This window comes from Fundulus heteroclitus, chromosome 3 (genome assembly GCF_011125445.2).
Source record: "Fundulus heteroclitus isolate FHET01 chromosome 3, MU-UCD_Fhet_4.1, whole genome shotgun sequence".
Taxonomy (NCBI): domain Eukaryota; kingdom Metazoa; phylum Chordata; class Actinopteri; order Cyprinodontiformes; family Fundulidae; genus Fundulus; species Fundulus heteroclitus.
The window spans coordinates 16,559,632-16,581,429 of NC_046363.1; the positions used below are offsets into that span (position 1 = coordinate 16,559,632).

At 42.8% G+C, this 21,798-nt stretch overlaps 1 protein-coding gene across 1 annotated transcript; it reads left to right on the forward strand.

Annotated features, from left to right (window-relative positions):
* The first annotated feature begins 2,888 nt into the window (after positions 1-2,888).
* On the forward strand, positions 2,889-21,436 carry mboat1 (membrane bound O-acyltransferase domain containing 1). Its single transcript, XM_012882883.3, has 13 exons — positions 2,889-3,161; positions 4,266-4,411; positions 4,633-4,710; positions 7,015-7,110; positions 11,351-11,406; positions 11,531-11,585; positions 13,523-13,715; positions 15,084-15,276; positions 15,495-15,598; positions 17,247-17,311; positions 17,409-17,541; positions 17,690-17,841; positions 18,606-21,436. Exons 1-13 carry the CDS (start codon positions 3,072-3,074, stop codon positions 18,811-18,813), a joined length of 1,569 nt encoding a protein of 522 aa, XP_012738337.2. The 5' UTR covers positions 2,889-3,071; the 3' UTR covers positions 18,814-21,436.
* The last annotated feature ends 362 nt before the right edge of the window (positions 21,437-21,798 follow it).

Here is a 21,798-nt window from a genome sequence, read left to right on the forward strand (position 1 = left end):
TGTGAAACCAGTACCAAAGTATAACTTTACAAGATGCTCAACATTCCTTATTTTAAAGGAGGAGGAAATCAGCACTTTTTTTGAGAGTTTAACTTTTTTCTTGTAATTTTACACTTTATTCTTAAAATATTATGACTTTATTCTCACAACTCCCCCCCCCAAAAAAAGTAAAATATCACCAGTCTGTGAGCCCTGTTATTTTGGAGGCCCCTAGCTGAAAAGTTTGGGAGCCCCTGATCTAGTAAAACCGTAAGAGTGAATAAACGTATTTAGCAGCGGAACAAATGTCAGCTGCTGTAAACGGGGGCGTGATGGTACATATTACCGCTACAGTAAAAACCTCAGGACCATGAGGTCAGTGTGAAGAAGGCAGTGAATTTTAAGAACGGTTTAGGGACAGCTACAAATTAACAGAGTATCAGCTGCGATCTGGAAAAGCACTTAAGCTTTTCATTGCATTCACTTTGTAGATTGTTGACCACTGCTTTCACTATTAAATGGAATATTTGCACGTGTGTCAAATGTTTCTTTAATATTTTTTGCAAAATCTTATGATTTGAATCAAATTTTATAAATGCAAAGATTCATTTGAAGGCCATCCTTTCTCCAACCTTGAACAAAGTAAAAAGAAAAAAAACTAAAGACTACAACACAATAAATTTAAAGAAATAAATTTCATTTTTTTTAAATATCTTTTCAGCCTTGAATTGAAACGTTATCCATCTTTTCAAAACATAGTGGACCTTCAGTAGGGTTTTAATGGAAGAGAAATTCTATGTGATCATTTAGTCGTAGATCTTAAAGAAGGCTCAATTTCTTGGCCCACAACACTGTTTTAAAACATTACCATTTTTAATGAAAATAAGGCGTCTCCCACAGGAACCGAACATGTGTAGAATAAAAGGAACTTTGGGATAGTTTTTCCCAACATAAGTCTTACTCTGACATTTTTTAGCAACTATAATGTAGCCTTCACCACTGACTCCCATTAGTTGTATTAATTGGATTTTGCGCAAGGTGAACTCACGTTACTTTCCTGTCATACAGAAAACTAGAAATTATCAGTCAAAGTTTAATCTACATTCCACACAAAAAACTAAATATAACGTCTATTTTGATCAGTCATTGGAAGAACAAACCTTTGTATAAGTTCAAATCTAGCCACAGCTACATAAATTGGTCAACATTCTTTCATTATATAAAAGTCGAAGACCTAATTTTGGTCTGAATCACAAATCTAGAACCAACCTTAATAATCTATGAAAGACTGTTTTAAAGATCTGATAACCTTTCTTTCCATTCATAGGAATTCAATTATTTGAAATTAAGTTTTTTAACTATATTTGAATAATCTATATGATTTATGTATATGATTGATTTACGTTAAAAGTTTACAAACTAAGTGATGTTTCTTATTTTAAGTCAATGGGTTATTTTATCATACATACATGTTATTCGCTCACCTATCCAAATAATGAAAACCAGGTGCTCCAATCACTTCCATGCCAATAGGTGTATAAAATAAATCACCTTGGCACACAGATTGTTTCTACGATCCATGCCCTCAGGATCCTAAATATTCTAGTCAACTGGCTGTAGTATTATAACAAAGTGGAAGCGATTGGGAAAGACAACAACTCAGCCAAGAAGTGGTAGTCCACGTAAACTCGGGGACTGCCGAGTAAAGCGGATGCTGCAGCGCATAGTCTCAACTTTCTGCAGTCAATCGCTACAGATATCAAATCCTCATGTGACCTTCAGATTAGCTCAATATTAATGTGTAGAGATCTACATGGAATGGGTTTCTGTGGCTAAGCGGCTCCATCCAAACCATATGTCACCAAGTGAAGCGCAGAGGTGTGAAGCACAGGACTTTAGAGCCGTGGAGACATTCTCTGGAGTGATGAATGGTGATTCTCCATCTGGCGATCTGATGAACAAGTCTGGGTTTAGAGGTTGCCAGGAAAACAGTGCTCGTCTGACAGTATAGTGCCGAGTACAAAGTTTGTAGAGGTGGGGTTGTTCTAGCTTGTTCTTCAGGAGCTGGTTCTAGCGAAAGGAACTCTGAATGCTTCAGCAGACCAAGAGGTTTTGGACAACATTGTGGGAAAATGCTGGTGATGGCCCCTTCTTCTTCCAACATGGTTGTGCACCAGCGCATAAAGCAGCAAAGGTCCATAAAGACATGGGTTAGAGAGTTTGGAGTCCTGGCCCTCAACCCAACTTTTGGGATGAATTAGAGCGAGAGACTGCGACCCAAGCTTCCTCGTCCAACATCATTGTCTGACCTCATAAATGTGCTCCTGGAAGGTTGGCCAAAAATTCCCATAAATACTCTCCAGAACCTTGTGGACACCCTTCCCATAGGAGCTGAGGCTGGTATAGCTGCAGGGGGCGGACCAACGTTACATTGGTTGAACCCTATGGATTAAAAATGGGATGTCACTTAAACTAATTTATATGTCAGTCGATGAATTGTATTTTTGAATAAATTCATCCAGCTTCCATACTTTAGATACTTTTATGTGGTATTCCCAAGCCCAAAGTGCAGGTTCTCATCAGTCGAAACTTTGGCTAAAATCTTGTTTTCACATAAGTTTTGGTTGTTGTAAAGGTAGTCTGAACGTCGCCGGAAGTGATGTTAAATGGTTTCCATTCTGTTTAAAGTGACCCATAAAAATAGATAAATCAATAAGTCACCAGACAGTGTGCTGCATTTTTCAGCTCGCTTAGCGGATAACTATATTCAACAAGCGTCGCAACTTCAACACACTAAATGTGGGAGAAAGAAAAAAAAAAAAGTTTCCACCGGCCTTTATTTTGAAAGCGTTGACCGGAACAGGTATTGTCTCTTAAATCGCGCTTGACGTAGAGAAACCAGAGAGAGGAGGCGAGAGCAGCTGGATCGTCCGCTGCTGTTGACCGGACTGGTTTGGCTTGTCACACGCCCTCTGGGGCAGAGCATGTACCTCACTCAGGGACGACATCACGGGGTTTTTTAATTTATTTTTTTTAAAAAGGAGTGAAAGGACAGCCGTGAAACTGTGAAAAACAGACAACACGACTCAAGGATGGGCGAGCGGGAAGACGCGATGTTTAAAACCACGGGGTCCAAGTGGCTGCAGCCTGTCGGCGGATACCTGGGCTTAACCCTGGAACAGGTAGGACGAACCTGGGCGCGAGTCCGTCAGACCGCGAGGGGGGGACGCTTTTTAAAGGCGACACCACATAAACCGCCTCCTAACGCACCGTAGCGCTGAACGTATGGGCTGGTAGAATTAAACTTAATGTTTATTTATTTTATATATATATTCAACAATTGCACAGTTTATATGAACATTCCTCTCCATTGTAAAAAAAATAATACATTGAGCAGTTTCCAACATTGCGGGTGTTTTACCATAAGAATTAAACTTAAATGTTTGTGAGGGGAGCGCAGACGCTTACGCCACCGTGGTCCAACATGACGTCAGAGGAGAGACGTACGTTCACGTCCAAAATCAAAACAGTGGCCGGACTGAATGTGGGCGCATAAATATTCAGCAAGGCCTGGCAGTACGGAAAGTTAACCAAATGATAGAGTAGTTTTTTTTTTTTTTGCTGGAGGTTTCAGAAATAAAATAAATAAATCTGTAATATTTATAATAGAGGCGCGTCCATAAACAAAGTGAGCTGGACCTGCTGCAACTATCTCTGTATTATTACCTCCTAGATCAGGGCGTTGTTTTCATGTTTATATGTTGGATATCTAGTGATGTTAAAAGCTGTAGGGGAAAAAAAATAAAATCAAAACGAGGGTTTTAAAGATAGAAAAGAAAAGAGTAGCGGTCCTCCACATGCCTGGTCCACCTATGGGCGTGATTTCCAGATGGATGAAGCTGCCATGTTCATCTGATCAGACAGTTGCATACAAACATAAACAGCTTGGGTTAATCCGGCCATCGTCACGCTCCGGAAAGCGATGGGTTCTGTGTGTATGAATCCCAGAAGGCCGTGTGAGAAGCTGATTAGTGAGCGTCCTTCAGGGTGAGAGCAGCAGCCGTGTCCAGGCATAACATGTTTGGCTTTTTGATCCACGGTGCACCAAATAATGCATTCAGATGTTTGCTGTTGTGATATTGCACTCATTAACACAGTGATCATGTATGTTGTGCAGCCTTACTTTGGGGGCAGCCATGACAAAACCCCTCACCGACAGCCGCGGTCACCCCACGGTGACTCATGTTTCCCCCTTTTTTTTTTTTTTTTTTTTTTGTGACACCCAGGTGAATTTCCTAGCCTGCCAGCTGTTCGCCCTGGTGGCTGCCTTCTGGTTTCGTCTCTACCTCAGTCCCAAACACGCCAACCCCATGGTCCGGCATGCTGTCGCCGCGCTCCTTGGGATCGCCTTTCTCCTCTTCTGCTTTGGATGGTACCGTCCCACACAGTGCTCCCCATTCATTTACCTCCAGCTGCGAATCGATCGACCCAAAACGTATTGATGCATGCAGATCTGTGATGCATCAAAGTCAGTTTGGCGCGATTCCTGTCGGTAGAAAGAAGAAAATGTGTGATTTGTGATTCATTGCAGCTAAGTCTCTGTGTAATGGCTGTGCAGCACTGTTTATTGTTTGTGTGTGCTCCTCTCTGCAGGTACTCTGCTCATATCCTGGCTGTTGTGGCTGTAAACTATTTGCTCATCATTAAAGCAGACATCAACAATGTACACAGGCAAGGTTTTTTATTTATTTTTTCTCTCTTCATACCTTTTAAAGGAAACTTGGCAGGACGCAGCGTTCTTGTTGTTTTCCATGAGGAAAACATTGTTTCTAGACCTGACCAACATGTCTGTCTTGTGATTTCATCACACGGATGACGGAGCGGCTTCTCTACAGCTCCGTTTCTCAGAGTCGGTGTGGCAGCGCTGGCTGCTCCCCGTTTCAGGTTGATCTTGTCGGTGCTGTCAGGGGACCCGATGGGTCCCTCCCAGAAACCATTACCAGCTACAGGTGGGCTCAGTTTAGACGGGGGACCATGATGGCAGTAACATATCTGCTGTTGAGAATTGTTGGATTGCTTTTTGCTTTATTATTTTAACCACTTCTATCTCTTTCTACACTGGAGTTAGTTACATATTCCTTCCTTTGTGTAAGGCATGGTCTTTACAGCCTTAACGCTGATGAGGAGCCTGCCAGGCCAGCCGGATATGATACGTGTGTAGATACATAATTTTAATCTTTTCTGCCACTTATCTGTTCCCAAACCTTTCAGACTACCACCCTGATTATGATAGCATCCGCGGCTGGTGGGGGTAGGTGGGGGGGTTATTATGAGAATAAAGTCATAATATTAAAATTACGAGCATGAAGTCGTATTTTTAGGAAATACTAAATCTTTTTAGCACGTCAGCACCAAATCACCTCGTGAGCCCCCAAGAGATGACTCGTGATCTCTCCCCCCCCCCCCCCCTTTTCCCCCCACACAAGGGGGTCCCGACCCAGAGTATGGGAACCCCCGCCCTATATGTTTTTGTTCTCCATTCATGGCTGCTTGTCTGTGCGGTTTGCATTCCTCAAACATTTTCATTCCTGTCTGCACGTGGCAAGTCGGATGAATGACGTATGACGCGCCGCGTTATTCACGTGTCCACGGATCACCCTGCCAGCAGAGCGAGATAAAGATCAGCCTTTGCAGTGTTGACTGTAAACGCAACATTTTCCCAAACCCACAATTGAGTTTCAGCTCATTGGTTGAAGACGAGATAAATGAACAAAGAACGGCAAACCTTGAGCATCCGTTTAAGTTATATTGTTGATGCTTCTGATTTCCTGAAAGTATACATTCCTCCCCTCTAATTATTGTACGGTTATTGATCTTTTTTTTAAAAAATACCTTTTGGAGTTTTAATCCTTTTCACGTGACCGTGTACAATTGGGCTCAGAATGGGAGATCTTGAGCCGAGTTTCATGAATCGTTTTCGCTCAGAATAAAAATGCAAGCCCGCAGCTGCCTTATAGATAAAAGTAGTGGAGGTGGGTCCTTTGACTGAGGTTTCACCCACTGTTTAAAGAGCAGCGGGTGTAACCACAGCTGTAGTTTTTTTTGTAGTTTTGGTAACAGTAATTAGGCTGTGAAGAAGAAAAGCTGCAGCAGTTTTGGGTAGACACTCCATATGAAGCAAAACGGTTTAGGATTTGAACAAGAGACCATCACGTCTCTTTGAAAAGGTGTTCACATCCCAGTTAGCGTCATTCCAATCATGTTACCGTTCAATGGCAAGTGTCTGCGTACTTCGCTGTAGCTTAATGTAAATAATGCAGAATAATTGTACAATTCTCCGCTCATCTGACGACAGCAGCTCGTGCCACGTTTGTGCCGCGCCATTTGGTGGAGCGGGTGGGATGTAGTTGTCCCGTCAGCGGATTCTCCCACCTGAGCCGGTGATCTGTGAGGCTCCTCCAGAGTTTCCATACGTGTGTTTGTTTAAGGGTTAGGAGAAAATCTGTTAAAGTTTCTTTTTAATTTAAAAAGTACTTTGGGAAAACCCCGCCTGCTTTTCCGTCCTTCCGTTTGACGGCTCTGCCTGTTTTGTGGGGCTTAAAAACACGAAAGCCCCACAAAACACAGCGGCGTGTATGGTATCTGTAAAACGTGGAAAAGTTGAGTGGGGTGTGAATACTTTTTTTTTGAAAGTTTTTGTTTTCAACTATAACTAGCAGTAAAAAAAAAAGAAATAATCAGAAATCTAAACCCACAGAGCAAGAGGTTCTCTTGTGGGAACTTATGTGGCAATTATCTTGCCCAGGGAAATGTTTTAGGGTTTCCTAATATTTCTCAAAATTTCTTAATTGCTTCATCGGCAAAAACGGTCTTGACGAGACAGTGCAGCAGCGAGAGACTGTGAGTCATCTGATGACTCACCAAGATGTGGAAACCTCTCCTGTTGTTCCTGTAATCCTGTTCCCAAGAATACCTGAATGGCTCTTTCTTCTCTGAACTGCTGACGTCTCTCCCCCCCCCCCCCACCCCACACAGGTACTCCATGGTGACAGCTATGGGCTATCTGACAGCGTGCCACGTGACCCGAGTCTTCATCTACAACTACGGCATACTTTCCACGGACTTCTCCGGGTAAGGACCAGCTAAGTGGCTTTGTTGACTCACTCGTCACGCTCGGCCACGCCCACTCGTCACGCTCGGCCACGCCCACTCCACGGCAGCCTGGTCGAAAGTTCGCTTGCAGAGCAGCTCCTTTTGTTGTCGGTTAACATTTTCCAGACAGCGAGCCTCCGCGCTCGCCACATCCTTGTGTAAACACGACCCCTTACCTGTACAGTTACCTGTACAGTTACCTGTACTTCAGGTGTGTCTCAGTGGGGGGGGGGGGGGCAGTTTGGTGTGATTTCCTTTATTTGGGGTGTTTGGTTGTCGCCTGTTATGGTCAGGAAGGTGAGATTTTTGGCTTGGTTTCATATGAGTGTTGTGAAGTGGCCCCATCCTGGATAAACGCACTTATTCCACTTAATTAAAGCAGATATGAGTGGGTTTAAATAACGCTGGTGTTATATTATTTGAAGCATTAATTCCAGGTCATTTTGCTAAAGGAAACGGTTAACTTTGTTCCCGAGTCTTTTTCCTTACTTCCACTGAGAAGGAGGTAGTTGGCAGCGTCACTCGTCCTCCGTGTGACTTGGCTTCCAGCGAGGCCTGAGAGCCAGCTCGTCCCACGGTCATATATTGAATTAGGGATCCAGGTCTGTGGAAGGAAGTTTTCTTTTTTTCTAGCCACTTCGTATGAAGGGTTGGGAGCCCCTAGAAAAGACATGCTCTACCTGTGCTAAATACATTTAAGGAATCGTTTTTAGCAGATCCTAATTTAGGACTTACAGTATTTACCCACCTTGAAACTTTTGGCGTTTTATCACCATAAACTTTAATGTATTTTATAGGGATTTTATGTGATAGACCAGGGTTTCCCAAACCTTTCAGCCCGTGACTCCCAAAGTAAGACCCCATGCTGGTCTATTTTTAGGGGAATTTTGTGAATAAAATAGTCATTTTATGGGAGCTCTTACAAAAAGCGAAGTCTTCCCCTTTGCTTTAAAAGGAGGAATGTGGAGCGTCTTGTAAAGTTATACTATGCTATTGATTTCACACATAAGAAAATACAAAATCTTTTTAGCACCACTACATCAAATTATTAGTACCAGGACTTTAAAGTGATTGTCCAAAAAACTGTCTGACTTTATTCTCCTAACATTAACACTTTGTTCTAGTAATACTCTGACTTTATGTAAAAAAAAAAATAGATTTATTTTACGTATTTGTGAGAAAAAACTTGGATTTTCTCTGAATCATAAATTTTTTCAGAATACAATTATCATTTTCCATGATAAGGCATGTATTTCCAACATTAATGCTGGGATATCATCTAACATTGCAAAGTTAGAAATTTGAAGGGTATTCCACAAACTGAATCATCTCAGTGTGCTCTAGGGGTAAATGGTATATGCGGTGTGAAACAAACTCATCGTGATGTTCTGGTGGACTGGGTTCCTGCTGCTTTCTACAGAGGGAGCTCCTGCATGTTTGGTGCACAGCGTTATTAGCTATAAGCTAATAATTGCACAGACTGCAGTTGAAAACTGAGCCTGTGAGCCAAGTGGTGGAGCAGTGAGCTAAAAAAATGTGTTGCTAGTGATGAAAATGGAAAAGAAATATCCACAGCTGGTAGTGACCCCCCCTCCCCCCCCCCCCCCACACACACACGAAAAAGACCACAAACACAGCGAGACCGGATACAAATGCAAGCCACACTTTTCAGATTTTGACTTGTAAAGAAAAAAACTCCAATTTTCCTTCTGCTTCAGAAGTGTACACTGCTTCATTTTTGTTGTTCCTACAAAATGAAATACCTGAAGGCTTGTGGTTGCAGTGTGCTCAAGGGGGAAAAGGTTTATGCGGTGTGAAACAAACTCATCGTGAAGTTCTGGTGGACTGGGTTCCTGCTGCTTTCTACAGAGAGAGCTCCTGCATGTTTGGTGCAGAGCGTTATTAGCTATAAGCTATAAGCTAATAATTGCTCAGACTGCAGTTGAAAACTGAGCCTGTGAACCAAGTGGTGGAGCAGTGAGAAAGCTGGGTGGCAATCTGATAATACCCCCCCCCCTCCCCTCCACCAACCCCGGATGAGCTGGCACTGCCAGCTGCATGGCCGGCCCCCTTTCTTCCACAGCTCTCCATGCATACAATACAGCCCACTGAGAGAGGACTGAGAGTTTGTTTCAGGGTGCAGCAAAACCCCATCTGAGAAAGTTCTCTATGAAAAGTCAGAAATGACTCCTGCTGCTAAGGCAATTATGTTCAGCTATGATGTGTACTCGTCCTATGGATAGCTCTTTTATTTGGTGACGTTGCTGCTGTTTTAGAGCATAACCTCTCATGTCGTTCCAAAATGTCCCCTCAGTGGTGCTCAAAGCTGCCTCCCAATAATCCCAAACTCACTGACTCAATCAGTGAGCTGACCACGCTCCTCGTCACGTGAATGTTTCCCTAGAACAGTGTCCTGGACTGTAAAGCTGTAAATTGTCCAACATAAGCATCAGTGTTTCCCCCTGCCAGGGTTACCCACGCATGCCTCTGCAGTTCTTACATTTTACACATAATAATGATTCAGAAAGGGCTTTAAAATGGTAAAAGATGCTGACTTTATCCTCCTGTGCTTTTTAATGTGCCTCAGTGCATCAGTGGTAATGAGCCTATCAGAATATGCTCCTTTTTCAGTCTCCTGGGGAGGAGTCACTGTTTTGGTTCAACTATTCTGCATGTAAATCCACATTTATTGGTAACCCTGGTACAGATGTTGCAATATGTGCATTAAAATAGACTAATCTTTAGTTGTAGTTGCATAATATCGCTTTAGAAAAATGCTTTTAATTTGAGCCCATTTGTTATAGAGGACAAAAAAAAAATGATTATTAGGACTTCTGCTGTGGATATTTTGCACTACTGCTGTTTTTTCCATTAGTCCTCTCTGGTAACATCTCACAAGATTGAAGCAGACCCAGGACGGGATGCCTGCTGAGCCTTAGCGCCTCCTGCTGCTCTCCCCTCTCCAGCTCAGCCCTCAGGTTTTCTGAGGCAGCGGTGAAAGGTTCATTTTTGAACGATGTCTGCGTCGATTTGGCCAGATGGTTTGGATCATTATCCCGATGAAAGACTCGTTAACGAGCCCTTTTCAGTTTACTGGGATAGTGCACAAGATCTGGATTTAAAATGTTGCCTCAGAAAAGGAAACAGGCCCACAGCACCGCAGATCCAGTCCTCACAGCCACCACTTGGTATATGTGGGTGTTTTTTTTAAGACATTCTTTGTTTTAAGACATTTCAAACACTCCAGGTCTACCTGGAGTGTTTGATGCCAAAAGGCCCAGTTTTAATCCCGTCTGACCAACGCAGATATTATTTCTAGCTTGTCTTGGATGTGTTTTTCTAGCATCACTGAAACAGCTGTCTGGCTCGTACATGGATGTTGTGTTATTGGGGGAAGTTTTTTTTTTTCTCCCACTATATGTGGTGGCAGCATTAATTTGGGTCTGAGTCCAGGCTAGTGACCAGTGGAAAAGATAATGTGCCGCTGTGTCGTATCATATTTATGCCTCAGATAAACTTAGAGCCACAGATTAATAATTACAAGGCCCTAGAAAGTATGACCATCTTAAAAAAAAAAAGGTAAAATTCCCCCATTCATCAATTTTCTGTCCCGTTTGATCCTTGCAGGGTCTCCAGCGGTCGATTGGGGGGTGGGGGGGTTGGCACCCTGAACAGATTCCCGGTATATCACAGGATAAAGGAAAGCAAAGTATTTTAAGGGGCATCATGTTAAGAAAAGACGCAAACCTTCTTTTCTTAACATGGGTTAGATTTTTCTAAAATTGTTCACTCTGAGACGGCGCTACTGCAAGACAAGGTTCATCTATTGTCCCACGACTTTACCGGGGGCATCAATACCTGACCAGTGCTGTATCTGCATTTTATGGACTTCATGCATGTTTCTCTTTGAGCCTCCCTCGCAATTGAAGCCCCCCCCCCCCCATTAATCAATCTTCTTCAGATGCTTCAAAGCAGCTTCGATTTGATATTTCTGTCCTGCCACCCAGATGTGAAACCAGAGTCCCTCTGGCCCGTTCAGCAGGCACATATTTGCCCAACTTTTACCACTCTGATCATCATTTGCACAGTTTGCGTTTAGTCAGTAGTTCTTTGTATGTTTTTGATTCAATTTGTAAACTGTATTTCACAAACTGCTTTAAAAAAAAAGACTCTAAAACCTGATTAAGGCAATAAATGAGTGCTCCTTCTTTTTCTGCAGACCTTTGATGATTGTAACCCAGAAGATAACCACGCTGGCTTTCCAGCTCCATGACGGTAAAGTACCCCAGAATAGATCCACAGACACTCAAAGCAGAGCTCAACAGATGCCATTAATCACGGTTCCTTTCTAATTTGAATGTTTGACACGGTTCTATTTCTCATCATTTTTTTATTTCAGGCATGTGTAAGAAAGGTGAAGGGCTGACGTCGGAGCAGAAGCGCCTGGCCATACAGTAAGTGTTCAGCCAAAGACGGCTTCAGTTGCTCCTAAACACTATTTTCTTTTTGTCATCGTCAGTGGAAACAAAAGGGAGGAGGTATGGTATTAAAAAAAAAACTACAGCACTGAATCTGAACTAACACCTTTTATTTAAAGAGTAAATGACTTTTTCTTTTCCTTTAGCAACGGCGGACAATAAGAAGGAGGTGAACTCATGGTGAATAGTTTGTTCCTAAAAGCAGCATGCTGGAAACTTTGAACAGAGACGACGTTCTGCATGAAACATCTGACTTTCCTCTGCATGTGAAGCGATCCAATCACTGCCATCCGCCACGCATGCCTGTTAGATATAGAAAACAAATCAATCGAAACATAAAGCGTAGTGGTCATTTATAATGACTTGCATCTTCATTTATTTTTATTTTTTTTACTTGTTACGATGCACAACGTCGCCTTTTTTCTCTTCTAATGTGACCAGTGGCACACCCTTTCCATTTCTTTTTGCTCAAGTTGAAGAAAATAAGCAAACGTATCCCCCCCCCCCCCCCCTTAACGATTTGCACATCTTAGCATCTTTTAGTGGAGATTTTATTGGACTGAGAAGCATTTTTTGACGTGTTTTACCCATAAATCTCTGCAGACTGCTGCGTGCATTTGTATTCAGCCCCCTGAGCCGATACTGTAAAGCCCCCTTCATCTGCAACCACAGCTGCTGGCCGTTTTGGATCTTCTCCACCAATATTTGTACATTTCAGCGCAAAACCCTTTCATATTTATCTTTTAGGAAATAGTCAAATGGGAACAGTTTGTCGATCTGGATCTGTCTGAGTTGTTCAACACGTGAACGTAGTGTGATCTAAACCCGGCCGTTGTAGCTCCGACGGCATGTCTAGTGTCAAAGGTTGACCTCTGCCCACAGTTTGAAATCTCTTACAGCCTCTACCAGGTTTTTTTTTTCCAGGATTTCCCTGTTTTCACCTCCGTCCATCTTCCTTTCTGCTCTCACCACTTTCTCTTTAACGTCCATCCCCACAGCATGATGCTAACACCGCCACGTTTCGCTTTAGGGATGGTGCGTTCAGTGTTAGTATTCTGCCACACATGACCTTTTCTGTGCATGCAAAAAGGTTTAAGTTCGATCTCATCCAATCAGCTGCATGGCTTTTTGGCAAATTACAGGCAAATTAGACTTTTTAAATTTAATCCAATTCAATTTTATTTATATAGCGCCAATTCATGAAACATGTCGTTTTAAGGCAAAGTCAAATTTAATCAGATTATACAGATTGGTCAAAAAGATTCCTATTTAAGGAAACCCAGCAGATTGCATAGAGTCTTGACAAGCAGCATTCACTCCTCCTGAAAGAGCGTAGAGCCACAGGGAGAGTCGTCTGCATTGTACATGGCTTTGCAGCAATCCCTCATACTGAGCAAGCATGAAGTGACAGTGGAGAGGAAAACTCCCCTTTAACAGCTTTATGGCTTTCTTCTCGCCAGTCTTATGTTACAGGCACATTTTTTTGGAGTGCATGACTAATATCCTCCTTGTCTCTTGTTTCTCTTCCTCTTTCGATCACGCTCTCCACGCCCAGCCTGTTAGTAGACAGGTGTGTGATCACGTCTTCATAGGCTTTTCAGTTGTGTTGGGATTTTATTTAGGGGTGTCAGGGAAAAGAGGGCTGAATACTAATGCATGGCCCGGTTTTCCCATTTTTATTCGCAAAATAACGAGAAAGCCGTCCATCACTTCATCATTATGGACTCCTCACATAAAACCCCAGTAAAATACATTACAGCTTGTGATGTGAACAAAATGGGTAAATGTTCAGAGGAACTGACTCCACGGTGATAATGCAGCACCAGACCTGAAGTGATTAGGATTGCCTGCCTAGTTTAAATGTCGTTAATGTCATTTATTTCAGTCTAATTAGCTTTTCGTTTTCTCTGCAGCGTGAGGCCGTCTCTCATTGAGTATCTGAGTTATAATCTGAACTTCTTGAGCGTCTTGGTGGGGCCTTGCAGCAGCTATAAGGACTACGTCGACTTCATAGAGGGCAAACACATCAGCTGGAGGCTGAAGCAGCACCCTGCAGCGTGCAACGGGCAGAACGGCTACGACAAGACACCCGAACCGTCCCCTCGCGTGAGTTTGCTGCTGTGGTGTCGCTGAAATGTCACCTGAGAGAATAACTGTTTGGTTTTAAGACTAAAAAAAATGAAAGATTTTGGCTTTTTCCAATGAACGCTGTGATCTACCACGACCAGCTGGAGTTTTATCGCGGCAGAAATGCACCCAGTTTGTATTAGGCTCTGTTTAATTAGATTTTTATTTTTTTTTAGCATCAACAATTTTCTGCTTCAGCCGGTATGAAATGAGGAAAACACAACTGCTGTAAACGGATATAATTAATGAGTTTATTAGAGCACAATCTGAAATAAAGGTCTGTGCCCGTACTCCCAGAAATTCACAGAGTCCTCTCAGAGAGCTCATATCTTAGCCTAAAAACTCCTAAGAGTCTCAGCTTAAGAGTGATTCAGATCGCTGCTCAGAGCGACTCTGGGTAAAGAAATTTTTATCTTTCAGAGGAGGAGCGGTTGACCCCCTACAAGGGGGAAAAAAAACAAATTCGCTCCTATCAAAGGAGAGATTTTACTGGGATTACCTGCTTATGTAATGTGGTCTTATTTGGCAAAACGATGGACAGAAAATAAAGAAAAAATCATCTTTTTTTCTCGGCGCATCTTGGTGCTTTGACGCACCAGCCTGGAACGTGAGAACGGCTCCAGCAATCAAAAGCGAGGAGATGGCATCACACAAGCAGACTTCTAGATCACATTTCAGGCTGCTGACATTATGCAATGCAGGAAATACTTTCTCATCTCTTTTTATATATATATTTTTTTTTTGTTGTAAATTTCTTCACTTTTTGTTCATGATTATCCAACATTTTACCTATTATTTATTTATCCTCGATAAAATGAGGTAGAGCCATCTTTAACCCCTCTGGCTGCTGAAACTAATTAATTTCCCTGTTTGGGGATGATAAAGTTTATCTTATCTACATATTAATAATTGTATGATTTGTTATAGAAGTTTATGTGCTCATTTCCTCCACTGTTTAGGTGGTAGATCAGCCAATCAGCTCTCTCTGTTTCCATCATCTTCCTGCTTGAGACACTCTTAGGCTCACTAAAAGTCCTCCTCACTACTCCTAACATTTTGTCACTTTAGGAGCTCACTTAAGGCCAAAGATGCTTTGTGAATAACTTTTATCTTCCAAGCTAAAATTCTAAGAAATGTTTTAGAATTTCCCGAATGCTACGATTTTTCCTAAAATAACGTCACTTTTAGTACAAGGAAACTTTGTCAATACGAGCATAAATGATTAAAGTAAAATAAATAGAAAACAAACCATATGGATGTAACTATTTCGCCTTGTTTTGGGCGGTTTACTGCTGCATCATTTTGGGCTTGTATGATGTTTTGATGAAGCTGGATCTCTTTTTCCAGGACGCAGTGTGTCGGAAGCTGCTGGTCTGCTGCGGCTGCATAACGTTCTTCCTCGTTATCACGCGCCGTCTGCCCATTACCTATAACGCAGATGACCACTTTGTCAGCCACGCCTCCTTCCTCACCAGGCTAACCTATGCTTTCATCTCCATACAAGCAGCAAGACCCAAGTTCTACTTTGCCTGGACGCTTGGTAAGCTCTGTGCATGGGCCCTGTGTCCACACACACACGTTAGATCCTAAAATGCTATTGCTTATTTTGAACTGTATCTGAAACTTTGTTGTATAGAAGCTGGTAGTGATGTAAGCCTTCAATGGTGGTTTATCCCTTCTATTAACCACAACGTTAGGAGATTTTTCCTCCTTTTTTCGCCTTAACGACTGTGCAGCCGTTGCCTTGTGTGTTTTCAGCTGACGCGGTAAACAACGCAGCAGGTTATGGCTTTATGGGGATGGATGAAAGTGGAAAACCCTCCTGGGACCTCGTTTCCAATCTCAACATCATCGGGATTGAGGTAAATTCTTGCTTTGACATGGATAAAAAATATAAATGGATACAAAAATCAAAGTTGTGATCAGAAGTTTACTTCTGGAGATGAATGTCGTTTTGTTCTGGGTTTTTAGTAATACATTTGAACCTTTTTTTTTTCCAATTAAGTTTATTTGTATAGCACCAATTCACGACACATGTCATCTCAAGGCACTTTACAAAGTCGGTTCAATCAGATCCTTCAGACAGATTGGTTAAAAACGTTCTTTATCTAAGGAAACCCAGCAGATCGCATCAAGTCATTCACTTGCAGCGTTCACTCCTCCTGGATGAACATTTAACGACAGTGGACAGTTTCTTGCATTGTGTCGCGGATTTTGCAGCAATCCTTCACTCAGAGCATGCATGAAGCGACAGTGGAGAGGAAAACCCCTCTTTAACAGGGAGAAACCTCCAGCAGAACCAGGCTCAGTCTGAATGACAATCTACCACGACCAACTGGGGGTTTGAGCAGACAGACCGTACACAACAAAGCACCAAAGCACTGATGCAGGAGTACTTTTCATGTTAGAGAAAAGTGAAAACATAATGGCATTACCAGTTCCTTAACATGCTTTATCTAGGATAGAAACATGGCTAAGAAGATAAGCTCTGAGCCGGTTTCCGGGAGAGGAAGTGAAACGTCTTCAACTACGGAAAACAAGTCCAGTTGCTTTGTTTTTTACTTTTTTTGCAATGACCATGACCTGGATGACTGAGAATCTTCACCAGCATAGAGCATGAAGTTGTTCTAGCCCACCCTATGCCCCCCTTCAGGACGGTGCTACAGCCTAGGAGAACCGCAGGCCAGATTTTGCTGCTATGAAGAGAGAAAAAAAAAAACAGCACAACAGTCAAAGTTTAAATAATGGCAAAATTGCAGAGTAGTAGGAGAATGTAGCACAGTGTGTAAATGATGATACAACCTGCCACTTCAATGACTTAAAAAATAAGAATTTGTTGCTGAAGTTTGAATATTTGGGAGACTTTCTGTGATCTGCAGAAGGTCAGATTTATAAACTCTTTTAACCTTGTACAGACCCAGCTTTTAAGCAGTCCTGAAATAATGCAGAAAGTTCAACGTAAGCCTTTTTAAAAGTAGTTTTTTATGAACATTTTGTGGTCTTTCTCCTGGTGGAACCCCCATCAGTGCCCTAGTTTAAACTGTTTAACCCAAACACCCACCGTCATTGAAAAGGAAATTGGTTATTGGTGACTAGGCATAAACCATCATAAAGTGAGTGTAACATTGAATTCTTAAGTCAAAATTTCTACTTCACACAAGTTGTGGTCTCATCTGACCAAATATACACGTTTATTGATGGCTGCAATGGCTTGTGGTTTCTCTGCAGCTTGCTAAGGGACATTTATCCAAATGCTCTTGTATGTTAATTTTTGTTACACCGTGTGTGCATCCAGTACTTGTTTAAAACGCACTGAAGTTTTGTGACACATCATCATTTCCTCCAGTAAAAAAAAAAAGAAGCTTCAAATGCATGAAATAAAACCCAGACTGAACATGACAGTCAATCTGATGAGTTTATGTAAACTCCTGAGCAGCGCTGAGCGATCTTTTATAATTCATGCGCTCATGTTCCTGATGGAAACACTAAATATTTCCTCACTCTTTTCAGACAGCAACCAGCTTTAAGACCTTCATTGACAACTGGAACATTCAAACAGGAATCTGGCTCAAGACGTGAGTCCAGAGACTAGCAGCCCATGCCTACAGTTCACAGACAGAACCTAGAATAAATGTACGGTTCACCTAAAACGCTCTTCTTCCTCTCTTTCAGGGTGTGCTATGACCGAGCTCCGAAGCACCGCTTGGCGTTGACCTTCATCCTGTCGGCCCTGTGGCACGGTGTTTATCCAGGCTACTACTTCACCTTCCTCACTGCTATCCCCATTACCATAGCAGCAAGAGCTGTGAGTAACTCGTCTCCTTTGCACTGGGGCAAAGAAATTCTGCAAGAATACATGAGCTAAATTGATGATTTGAACAAAGCAACAAAAACGGTATGTGGATTGTATCTGAGCTTGTGTTGAAAAAGCACCCTCTGTCTCCCTGTACCAGATCCGGAGGTCTGTTCGCCACTACTTCCTCGGCTCCAGGGCCGTGAAGCTTGGTTACGATGTTGTAACTTGGGCAGCGACCCAGCTAGCCATCTGCTACACTGTCATGCCCTTCCTTCTTCTCTCAGTAGACCACACCGTGGTCTACTACAGGTATGTGCCATCTGCTATTAAGGACCATCTTTGAAAACTTAATGCCCTGGAAATGTAGTCATACCACTTCCACAATATTTTTCCAAATAAGAAAACTAAGAAGAGTGTGTGATGCGTTTGCATTCAGCCCGTCTGAGTCAATGAATGCTGTGTGAAACCACCTTTTGCTAAGATCATGGCTCTAAAGCCTCCGGCAGGTCCACGCCGCCATATTACGTCATTTTGGTTCCCACGACCCTCCGTGCGGCCAAAAGTTTCCGTAAGATATTTATGAAAAGGTAAAGGTCAAAAGGTCACCCCCCCCCGCCCCCCACACACACACCTTCTTCAAATCAGACAAAATTGGTGCCAAACGTTTGTGCTGCATTTGTGCGCAAACAGAGTTGAGTTAATTGACACCCATTTCATCTGAATTGAAGAAGGTGTGTGTGTGTGTGTGGGGGGGTGACCTTTTGACCTTTACCTTTCATTAATATCCTCAAAACCAAAGCAGCACAAACAACAATGTTTGCTGCACATGGAATCGTATTAAAAGGCGTTCTTGGCTTGCGTGCCTGTTTCTGGAAAGCATTGATGAAATCTGGTCTAACCTGTTTGGAAGGTGCAGTTTCACAATGTTTTTTTTTTTCTACAAGGCTTGTGGTGATGTAGGGACTAATTGAGTCAGTAATGCTACTTTACATTTTCTGAATTGTCAATCTTTCTGCTCTCAGTGCAATGATAGAAGAAGTCATGCTTGGTTTTCCATTTTTCCCCCTCCCCAGGTCTATGTACTTCCATGTCCACATCATCAGTATTCTGGCTGCCGTTGCTCTGCATCAGAAACACAAACCCAGAGAACCCTCTGCCACCAACAAGTCGCCTCCCCCCGTCTCCTCCTCATCCTCCTCCTCCTCCTCCTCCTCCTCCTCGGCTGCTTGCTCAGCTCAGTGCCAGGCTGTTCACTCCAACAATAACGGCAAAGTAAACTGAGACTCTTGTCTTCACTTTTTTTTTTTTTTTCTTTTTGTTTTTTAGCCCAGCTTGGGAGTTTTCTAGAAGTGTGTGAAAAAGTTATGCTATTTATTTCTCCGCTACAATACAAAAGACTCAGGCCGTATTCCTGATGCGCTGGATGTACACAATAGGAGCCTTCAGCCATGTTGGAGGATTAGCAGCCTGCACAGAACAGAACAGCACACAGACTGCAAGGAGAAGCAGAAACCGAGGGAATATCTGTGATGCCCCCCCCCCCCCCCCCCATGCAACCTCTCCACCCACCAGACACCAGCTTCAACCTCAATGCCCGAATGTGAAAAGAGAAACGAAGCTCTCTCTCTCTCTCTCTCTCTTCTGCCCCCTCCTCCTCAGCTGGTGGGATGGGAGCCAGCAGCACAGTGGCAAATACCAGGCGCCGCACACACACACACACACACACACACTCATCTATAAACAGACACGAGGAAGCTAATATGCACATGCTCCTCCGACATGCTTGCACTCGGTCACACCGGCGGCGCACAAAGGCCGCCCTTGTGAGTCCACAGAAGAGCGCGCAGAGAGGGCGCTGGGCTGCAGCCGCCGCCGCACCTACATCACCCAGAGGATGCGGTAGATTCGTCTGGATAATGATCTGACCCAAGCTACATGCCAAACACCCTCAATCGGCAACGACGTGTCAGTATTACTCTCGCCACAGATGGACTGGGATGAAGACCACAGGAGCTGCTCAGTGGAGCACATTCTCTGGAAAAGAGGAAGATTCCCATTTATGATTCCACTGATAACCCGACTGATGATTAGAAACGTCGATGCATAGCCGCAATAAGAGATTTAAGGATGAAACACTCTGTTTTTATAGGCTGGTGAATGTAACTTCTCCTTTTCTTGTGTCTGTGTTCCTGCTATAGAAGCACAAATTTAATATCGCCGTGCCTATCATGTGTTCAGGGCTGGATACCTGTTACTATGGTAGAAAGGAGCTGGGTTAAAACTGGAAGAAACGTGCTCAGACTTTCCATGGCCGGGCAGGAAACACTGGAGACGCTCCAAGAAATGGACAATGCGGAAAGAGAGGAGTTTGTTTTTAAACTTGATTTTCCCCTATAGGACCCCCCGATTGAACAGAGACATCTGCTGATTGGTTGGTTGTGTCGTCTAATCCGAGCTTCATGAAACTAAAAGGAATTTAGCTGAAACGGATTAAAGTTTAGCTTCTTCGAACACAGTTTACCTGCTAGAATCCTAAAATCTCCATCATAGAGGTTTTTTTTTTGTTTTTGTTTTTTAACACTCTCTTCCACTTTTGCACATTTGAAACCGATGTTCGTGTTTTGATCACAGATGAGTCGTGACTTTGGTCCCAGTGATGTGTTTGGCCATTTTCAAATGGGTGTGGTCGTTAACGGTGCTACCTGTAGGCTTATTGAAATTCCACTTATACAAGTGCCATTTTTTTATATATATATAAATAATGACCCGATGCCCAGCGATGACTTAGGACTGTTTAATCCTGTCATACAGGAGCTTTTTACCCTTTGGGCAGATGTGCGTTGTGGTTGTCCTTGTTTCCTGCTTATTTCAAAGATAGATTTTTCTCCTACTGTCTTTTAATATAGAAATCTTTGGAGCTGAGGTCTAAATATCGATGTATGTTGTAAGCATACAGTTAGCGGGTGAATTGGGACAGTAGCTATCCTGTTTGAATGATCGCCGCGTTCGATCCCTCCTTATGCCGTCCAGCAGCAAGCAGTCGGTGCAAATTCCCCACTTCCTGCACATGCATGAAAGCAATAGAAAAACTCGTTTAAGGGGCGATTGAAAGGTTAGATTCGTTTTTAAGTTATTTTTCTTTTACCTGGTGCCCTCCGCCACCCCTCTAATATCACCCTGGGCAAGAGCCCACATGACACCAATCAAAAACGGTCATCGAGTGGTGGCCTAAAGCACGGAGGCGCAGAGAAATGAGCATTAATGGCATGTACCCTGCAGGGAAAGTATTTTAACTCGGTTGACATCTGTGCAATGCTAACGATAAAAATATCAATTCAGTTTCTAAACACTAAATATTTTCAGCTAAAACCCGGCATTATAGTGACGCTGTTGATCGTGTTAACCTTTGAATGCACGCCGGCACCGCTCACAGTTTACGAAGTCACAACGATTGGCAGCTTTCTGTGCCTGTTTTTTATAGATTTAGACGCCATTCTGGTGATGCAGTGTTTGAGTCCGATTGCATGCAGGCTCCCCAAGAAAGGCCGGGTGTGTAAAATGAAGCGTTCCCCCCACCCACCCAAGCACAGGAACCTTTTACATTTATTGTTTGTAAAATAGCACAGTTTGTCTACATGTGGGTGAAGTGTCATTGGTAAGGTGTGGCACGGGTGCGTTACAAATGTGTGTTTGAATGAATGAGCAGCTATTTGAGTGATTTAACACTGTTAATGAAGACTTGTTATCTACACGCACTGACTGGGAGAGCGTCTGTCGCACTGTTTTTTTTTTTTTTTTTAATCTCATGACACCGCTGCTCTATTTTAGTATTGTTTGTTTAGAGGAAAGAGCAAGTGGTTAAAGATTAACCTCAAAGTGAAATAAAGTTTCATGGAACAATAAAGAGAGACGAGCATAATTTCATAATTTTGTATCAAGATCGCTGTAACCTCCCAGGTCGGCCTCAGAGTGGCTCCCTCCCCGTCCCACGTGTCCCCCCCCCCCCCCCCTGAGAAACGGCTGTGTTTTGTTCCCCCCCGGAGCCTTGTGCCAGTCTCAAAACGACCAGGGAGAAACACGATGGCATAATCATAACAACGAACATAACCGCGTCCAAAAAAGCTACAGCACTGCAAGATTAGCTTAGGTTTTAATGTTTTATTTTTTTTAAAAAGTAGTACAGTACAATATGCAGAAAGACTTTATAGATAAAAGATTTATTTTCTGAAAAAGGAAACTTATCAGATATTAAAAAAATAATAATAC